This window comes from Protobothrops mucrosquamatus, unplaced genomic scaffold (assembly GCF_001527695.2).
Source record: "Protobothrops mucrosquamatus isolate PMUCROS unplaced genomic scaffold, P.Mucros_1.0 scaffold226, whole genome shotgun sequence".
Lineage (NCBI taxonomy): Eukaryota > Metazoa > Chordata > Lepidosauria > Squamata > Viperidae > Protobothrops > Protobothrops mucrosquamatus.
Genome location: NW_015386577.1, coordinates 537,975 through 546,929, shown reverse-complemented (window position 1 = coordinate 546,929; position 8,955 = coordinate 537,975). Strand labels below are relative to the sequence as shown.

Here is an 8,955-nt window from a genome sequence, read left to right as displayed (position 1 = left end):
CCTGCGCGCAGGCATACATACTCCCCCCCCCCCGCTACTCCTACACACCCACCCTCGTTCATTCTGCTCCACGACTTCGAAGTCCTTATCGCCCTCGGCTCTCTCCTAGCATTTGCCGGGGCATCATCCATAGCTTCGTCGGATGAGGTGCTAAAGCGGATAACGCAGAGCGAGAGAGAAGCGCTTCAGACCGAGAACAGTAAAACACACACATATACACAACAACAGAGCCGGGACTAGATACATTTTTTTTGAAACCAGATCAGCGGAAGGATATGATGAGTCGCTTCCGCAAGAGAGGGGATTTAACTGAGACGCGTCACTTCCGCTGAGCCTCAAGAAGGGGAGGAAAAGGAAAAGGGGGAAAAAAAACATACACACACGCAAAGCAGCAAATCCTTGCGGGAGGGGGGGAGGCGAACAAAAACAAACGGGGGCCTGGACCGGCCTGAGGGAGCTGCGGCCTTGCCTTGGAAAGAACGGCGCTGCTTCATCGGCCGGGATCGCCTTTGCTCCTCGCTGGGTACCGGGATGTCCCTCCGCCCCCTGGTCCATCTTTAAGCGGTTTCGCCTTCCCTCCTCCTCCTCCCCCCCCCATCCCCGCGAGCCGAGCTCCTTCGTCCGGGCCCTGAGGCAGCGGCAGGAACGACGGCGCCGACGCCATGTCGGGGGACGACGACGGCGGCGGCCTCGATGGGCCGCACTACGTGGCAGAATTCGTGCCTCCGCCCGAGTGCCCCGTCTTCGAGCCCAGCTGGGAGGAGTTCAGCAACCCCCTCGGCTTCATCGGCCGCATCCGACCCTTGGCTGAGAAAACGGGCATCTGCAAGATCAGGCCGCCCAAGGTACGCCGGGCGGAAGCCCGCGGGCCTGCGGGAGGAGGGATGGAGACGTCTCCGGCGTTCCTCGGGGATCCTCGGAGCTGGGGCTCCGCTCTTTTTAAGAAGTTGCTTTTCCCTTCTTCCTCCCCCCCCCTCCCGTGAACTCCCCCAATGGCCGCCCGCCGGCTCGTCCTTTAATTCGGATGGCGCTGAGCCGGAAGGAGGGAAGGAAGAGGGGCGCCCGGGCGTTTCTCGAGGGTTTGGGACTTTTTCCCCCCCCTCCGAGGTCTTTGGATCCTTTGCAGCAATGGCGCCTCTTGTCACGATGGGCCGACGCTGAAAGAGCGGGGGGGGGGGGAAATCGGGGTTAACTTTGCTTACAGCCCGCTGAGCCTCCTTCGAAGCGTTTTTGGAAAGCAAGAATATGGAGTGGGAACGATCTGTTGGGCGAAGAAGGATCCATTCTTACTCTTAGGGGGAAGTGCAGCGAGCTCGTAATTAGCGGTGTTTAAAATACCGTATTTACGATCAAGTCTAGCCGGCTGGCTGAATTTATCGGGAAGGAGGGATTTTGATTGGCAGTCGGTGTTGATTGCGAAGTGGTGTGGTGGCTAAGTTCTGTCAATCCACGGTAAAAAAAGCGCTTAGGCTTTTAAACTGTGTGCTGGCCTCCATAACAAAAAAAAAAAAGCGCATTTATCTCCTGTGTCGGTCTGAGTTCTCCATGAAAACAATTTTGCTTTGTATCTCTTTGTCTAGAACTACATAGCTCCTATTGTACTGTATTGTACAGCCCCAGTAGCGTTGTGTCTCTCTACTCATTTTCTTGGTTGTGAATATTTGAAAAACACTCGGATTCTTGTTCTGTTCTATACTAAAGAGCTCTTGTAGGTTAAACCGTCGTGTTAATTTGAAGAAAATCTCCTTAAAAGAGATTAGAAAACACAGTCCTAAATAACTCTTTTCTAGTACCTGATAGACACTCCCCTTCATCACCCAAGGTCAGTCTAGATCAAGGCTTCCATCTTTGCTCCCTTTTCTGTGCAGTAGCACTTTTATTCACCTTGCTCTTTTTAACTCTAAAATGATGTGATCACTTTGAGATTCAGCTCCTTTTTCCTTCTGTTCTGTCTTCTACTCCAAGAATCTGGATAATGAGGAAAGCAATTATAAGTCATAGTACTTGCCAGTTTTTTTTCTTTGTCACTTAGTTATTAAGAGTTATCATAACCAAGAATTGAATCGATGCTGACGGAGTTTTAGGCTTCAGTTTGCAAAGCAGATTGCTTTTCGGGTATAAAAAGATATATATTTAACATAGAACAACTACAATAAGTAAAATAATTCTTTGAAATGAGAAGTCTAAGCCATGCAGGTTCTTTAAGTGCAGGCAAAAACAGCCATTACATCTGTATCTCTTGTGTTTTTTTCATTAGCTTTGTGTTCAAAGCTATGGAAGTCATGTATTTGGCCTTGTGACATATTACTCTGAAGGAATGCTTATTTTTGGATCATGTCAAGTACATTATATTAAAATATCTGTTGGAATGAAACAATCGTTCACAGTCTTATTCATTCTAAATGTTTCATTTTAACTTATTTAACACCCGCATAATGAATAGGTTACATGGTTAGACAACTGCTTAAAAAGTAATAACCAGCGATGAATAACAGATGTTCTGATTCATAGTATTAAAAAGTTTAAAATAAACTGTCATTCTATATTCCAGTATAGCTGGCTGCATTCTAACTCATTGCATAATTACAGATACATTTACTTAGAGAAATGCTATGCTGTTTTAAAACAGTCATGAAAAGTAGCAATCATTTTAGTTGTATGAGAGAAAGGGGGGGGGTTACAAAGAAATGAGCAGCTGATGAGTGATATGCCATTTTTAGAGTATTTATAGATTTGTAATTTGGGTCAACATATTTGTAACACTTTTTTTATTAGGAACATGCAAACAGTTCAATGCACTGATTGTTCTATGCGTGGAATGGGCAAATTTGCAAAGTTCAGGCATAGAAAAAGATATATGTTCTGGATATGGACCTAAAAAAAACATTTCCAGGATGGGAAACAAAAAGTCAAAGTTTTTGATGGAACAAGGCAGCAGCTAAGGAAGGTAGTGGGGAGAGGGCAGATGAGCTAGTGGAGTGTGCCATGCTTGAAGAGCGGCATATTGGTGCCCTGGCCATGTGGAAGAGGAATTGAAGAGGGTAAAATACACTACCCTTGTTCTACTTATCATGAAAAATGCCTCTGAAATTTCTCTCCACCAAAATCCAGAACAATACAGATACTTGGCCGAGCCGTATCATGCCCCAAACAATCAAGTTAAAGTTCAAGAAAGTCAGATTCTAAATAGGGTTGCAACATTGTGAATCCTAGCTTTGTTCTAACAATTTTGTATGTTTTTCTTTCTGTATAGTGATAAGCTACTGTATATGAGTTCTGGAGTTACTAGGATTACAGCATATATAATAGATCATATGAAAGCTTATTCATTTTGTAATAACTTTCTACCTGAAATATTTTCAACTTTTAATGGAATGCTTGTAAATCATTCAAATATGAAAAATATATATATATGAGTGATGTGTTTGTTGTTTTATTAAAGACTTGCATTTTAAATGTAGCATTCCTTGTTTACCCCCTTAGGATTGGCAGCCTCCTTTTGCATGTGATGTGCAAAATTTTCGTTTTACTCCACGGGTGCAGCGCTTGAATGAACTGGAGGTAAGTTTCTAGTCATCAGTATTGGACTCTTTAGAATTTTTTGGTGAGATGTTCCAATGAATGATCTGAAAAGCCCATACAGTTTCTTTGTTATATTGATATAATTATACAAAATAACTCTCCCAGTATTTATGAGTAAATTTTTATTTTATTAAGTGCACATATTAAATAACCTTTTGGTGCTACAGTAAAAATGACAGTTTACTAGAACTAATTTCTGTCTGGGTTCTTTGTCAGTGCCAGTGGCTCTCTTGGACACTCCTTATTATGACAGGAGGAAAGCATAAAGTATTCATTATTTAACCATTATTGCATTCTTGATAGTTCTGCTTTGCAGTCCTTCATGAGTTAGTACAGTGTTTCTCCACCTTGACAATTTTAAGGCATGTGGACTTCAACTCCCAGAATTCCACAGCCAGCATTGAGAAACACTGAGTTAGAATATAACACAAGGGCCTGGCTATGATCCTATTATAGTGCAGGGGGAATCTACAGGAATATATTAACCTAAAGCAGTTGAAGTAGAGGAGCTAATTAGTGTATCTTATCTCTTCTACATTATGCAGTAGAGAGCACATGAGAGAAGACCTGATCAGCACTCATGTTTCATGGATTTTGGTGGAACTTAATATTGGTAATGACCAATTCCATAGTAATGAGTATCTGTGGAAGATGAACCTGGTTCAGACTTAATATTAAGATGTAGTTTAAGATTGAGAGGTTATACTGCATTATTTTGCTCTTCTTCCAATCTTGCCAGTATTTGCTTTTATCTTTATCTTGCCTTGTTTGGGCTTTATAAACATGGATTTATTTTAGCTATGACTTGTTTTAAACAAGTGATCTTTAAAGTAGGGTTCCAGCTAATCATTATTAGGATTAATCACAGCTTTGATTTCAGACAATTTAAATGATTGCCCTTAGTCTCCCCCCTCCCCCAGGCAAGAGAGAAGCAACATCTTTTGCCAAAGTCTCCTAAAATTTACTTAAGAGGAACTTGAAATATGGAGATTGTTATATAATTTTGGTATACCTGTATATTATTTCTGTCTGTTTCCAAAACTCTTTAATGATTTTCCCTGCTCTTTTTAGCCTTCACTAGAGTGGAATTTATTCATTTATCATATATTAAGACACACACACATTCTTGCGGACTTCATAGCAACTCCATAAGTTTGATATTTAATGTTTTCTCTGAAACAGCTGAAATGGCCTTTATTCTGTTGTTTCCATTTGTTTTTTGTGGACAGAGAACTTTATACATCAAATTTATATGATATCTTTTGCTGGTTTGATTAATAGGCAATGACTAGAGTGAAGTTGGATTTCTTAGATCACCTAGCCAAATTCTGGGAACTTCAAGGGTCTGCACTGAAAATTCCAGTAGTAGAAAGAAAAATATTAGATCTTTATTCACTGAGCAAGGTAAGTTGAGATTCTGTAGTGCAGGCATGTCAAACTGCCGGCCCACGGGCCGGATGCGTCATGCCAAAACCGCGCCTACACCATTGCCAGCAATGTGACGTTGCGAGTTTGACATGCTTGCTGTAGTGGTTTGGTGTGGGCAAGTGATGGATATCTGAACTAGTTTTTCCACTGTAACGGGGGCATAACTCTTTTAAAAAGAAAATATTCACATTATGGCCAAGGTAGTCTATAACATACATCAGTGCATTCTTGTAATCAGAACTGCATTATTTTTATTTAAGGCAGCAAGGATTTTTTGTGCATATAATCTGTATCAGCAAGCTATAAAACATTGTTTTAATCTTTAAACAATTACATAATATATTTCAAGCATTCTTCAAATGTTACACCATTGTAACATTAATTTCATTTGAGAAATTAAAGAATGCATGGACAGAGTAAGAGATCTGTTGAGATTTTTGAGAAGTTATTTTTCCAATATATCGAAAGATTCATTTTAAAAGTGTTAAATCTTCATTACAGTTCCATAGTTGGCCTAAATTAATTAGTACTGTTTATTCTTGATAAAATCTTTGTCGGAGATTCTCCCAAAACAACATTTCATGTTCCTGCTTCTATAAAGGTCTTTCTGTTCCCTCCCTAGTACATGATACATTGTTACTTCATTATTACTGTTGTGCCTTCTACTTATTTAAACAGTTTTAGCAAAATGTAAATAAGTTATCAAGTCCTTTATTTTAAAATCAGTTCATTTGTAATCAGCTATGTTTTCACTTTTTTCAAAGTCTACCCTTCACAAATCTTTTGGTTGTTTAAAACCATAAATATTGAGTTGAAGAGAATAACAACAAAAATCATTTTTGCCAAATAATAATGATGGCAAACTTTATCTTGAAGGACCTATACTATACATGCTCTACTTTGCTGTTTTAAGACTCTTGATATAAACTCTCACATGAATTCCAGATTTTCTGAATTAGATAATTGCAAGTTAAATTAATGTGTTTCAGAACATGACTAATCAGACTGAATGTTTCACCCTCTTGTGTGGTTAAATGGCAGATGTGTGCAGACTGCTTAGCTAGTTATTTACTTATGTAGATAAGAGAAATTTTGGAGGATGAAAATGTCTAGATTGTTTAAATGATGTTTGGAGTTTTATATCGCAGATGTAACCCTAACCCTAACCCAATCTTGATCTGTAGAAATCTGCAGCCACATTGTTTTGAACTTTTGTTTTAGATTGTTGCCAGTAAAGGAGGATTTGAAATGGTCACTAAAGAGAAGAAGTGGTCTAAAGTGGCAAGCCGCTTAGGTTATTTACCAGGAAAAGCAACAGGTTCACTTTTGAAGTCACACTATGAACGGATCTTATATCCTTACGAACTTTTCCAGTCTGGTGTCAGCCTTATGGTGAGAGTATTTTATTTGCAAGAAATCAAATATACACTTCTTTAGTATGTACAGGTAGTCCTTGGCTTACAACAGTTCATTTAGTGACCGTTTGAAGTTACAATGGCACTGAAAAAAGTGACATGTCTGTTTTTCACACTTACAACCATTGTAGCATCCCCATGTTCATGTGATCAAAATCCAGACACTTGGCAACTGACTCATATTTATGACGGTCACAGTGTCCTGGAGTCATAACCTTCTGACAAGCAAATTCCCAGCTGTGGCAAGAAAGGTCGTAAAATGAGGCTAAACTCACTTAACACATGTCTCATTAGCAAGAGAAATTTTGGGCCTCAATTATCATAAGTCGAGGATTACCTGTACTAGGTGGACATGTTGTCTAATGTGCATTTACTTTACTTAAAATATCTTGCTAATGAGAACCATATTATTTGGTTCTTTGGTCTCTTTATTTGTATGTTTTTAGCTAGATAGGATTGGAACACTGTTGAAAGAAAGTCAAACATGAAGGGTTGGGTTTTTTTATTTGGCTAAATAAAAGCATTTGGAAAATCTGTTACGCTTCATGGGTGAATCTGTCCAAATGACATATATAACGTGTCACTATTGGCAGGCCTTTTTCTCTCAGTAACTATGTACGCTTTGAAACCAGAGTGACATCCCATATGTAATCAATCTGTTATTGTTTTGTGTTGTGGTTCTTTAGGGCATCCAAAAGCCAAACTTGGATCTTAAAGAGAAAGTGGAAGTTGAAGAAGTTGCTGTTGATATTCAGTCTCCTCCAAAGCAGGCTGCAAGAATGAATGTTGTGCTGAAAAAAACCAGACGCATCAAGTCCCAGGTACTCAGGCTCTTGGCCACTATAGATAGATTGCTTTTTAGTTTAGTGTAGTGCAGAAGCATTAAAAATGCCGTGGCTTTTATCTGGTCGTAAGATTTATACAATCAGGCCACCCTGAGTCTTTTCAAAGTAAGTATGTTAGATAAAAATGCAGTAATCTAATTAATAGTTCTTAAAAAAAACAACAGATTTTATTTGTGATAGCTGTTGAACTTTGCATGAGCATCATCTGGTATAGCATATGATTCAAACTATAAGCTGTGAAGTTTGTTTTTCTCTAAAATAAACGGTCTTTGAGGCATTGGGCAAGCTAATATCTCAAGCTTAAGTCTAAACATGCTGTCTTATGACAAAGTATGAAATGTTCTATCATACTAATTAAATATGTTTATTGAATGACATCAAAACGTTTAGTACAACATTCACAACTGTTATTTCTAAGTTTGCTATATATGTTAATCTTTGTGTGTGTATAATTTGGGTGTACACAAACTGTGTGCGTATATGCTTATGCTATATCAGCATAAATAAAAGACAAGAAGTTTGGGTTCTACTCAGACTCTATTCAGATTTTTAGTGTGAGAAATAGTAAAACATTTTACAAATACATGGTTGCCAATTAAAGTAGGAAAATGCTGGCAGCAAGGAGTATTTTCTAGACAGTGTCTGGTTCTTCTATATAATTTTCCCTGTCTTTAGTAAAATAATTATTTTCTCCAATGTGAGTTAGGACTTTTCATCAGAATTATGTGCTACCAATAATTATTTAAATTCCATTCTCTTCCTGTTTGACTCAAAGAAGCCCAAGAGAAAAGTTGTGTGTAGCTTTGGCCACAAGTTCCCTTCCCTACAATTCTTAAAACTGATGTACAGCTGAGTTACTCAAACACAACAGTTGTATATGTAGGAATAATAGAAGGATCAGACAAAAAAGGGAATAAAGTTAAGCAAACCACAACTATCGGTTGTGAACTTTATGCTTGTTATTGTCAACATTTCATTCAAATTTCTAAGAAAAAATGATTTTGATGTTTTGTTATTTTTCCCTTGTTTACTTCCTCAGGAAGTTCAAAACTCTTTCATTATAGGTCTGTTTGCTTCCTATCCAATTCTCAGGGTTCATCTTGTTTTTCAGCTGTTTTTGGAATTGGATATTTAAATTAGTTAGACAATTCCCACTGGTATACTTTTGTAGATTAGAGTGGTTTTCTCCAGAGTCTGCTTAAGTTTTCCTTCAGGGTTAAGGCTAAAAATATATTTTTAAAAATCTTTTCAATTCTTTAAATCTGGATTTTATAATGCATTTGTTTTGAGAAATGTCCTTTAAAGTTGTGTGCCTTTTAAAATGTATTAGTTAAGGCTGAAAGAGATCATTTCATTTTAGCATTTGAATGGCCATTTTTCCCAAATTGGGAAAGTGTATGAAATACAAAAATAATTTTAGTTGTATTTATGTAGCTTTAATAGTAAAATGTTGATAGTTTTAAGGGACATATGCACTGTATTTTTACAGGCAATCCAAACAAACAGCCAAAATAAGCATCAGTAACTCCACCCCCTACTGTGAAAATTATAATTAAAATATCAGGATACTTCCCCAGTAATCTTTGTACCACAGTTTCTTAAAACACAGTTGCTGTCACTAATTAGCCTTAATTGGGATTGTTGTAGAACAGAAGTAGTCAGGTTGTGACCTTGCTATCTTCTGT

The 8,955-nt window shown here is 38.4% G+C and overlaps 1 protein-coding gene across 1 annotated transcript in view; it reads left to right on the top strand.

The window, feature by feature from the left end:
• Nucleotides 1–662: 662 nt before the first annotated feature.
• Nucleotides 663–8,955, top strand: part of KDM5A (lysine demethylase 5A) — a 50,369-nt gene continuing 42,076 nt past the window's right edge. Inside the window, exons 1-5 of the mRNA XM_015814171.2 lie at nt 663–845; nt 3,484–3,561; nt 4,864–4,986; nt 6,232–6,402; nt 7,112–7,246. Of these exons, the coding sequence (XP_015669657.2) occupies nt 663–845; nt 3,484–3,561; nt 4,864–4,986; nt 6,232–6,402; nt 7,112–7,246 (690 nt within the window). The remainder of the gene's footprint in view (nt 846–3,483; nt 3,562–4,863; nt 4,987–6,231; nt 6,403–7,111; nt 7,247–8,955) is intronic.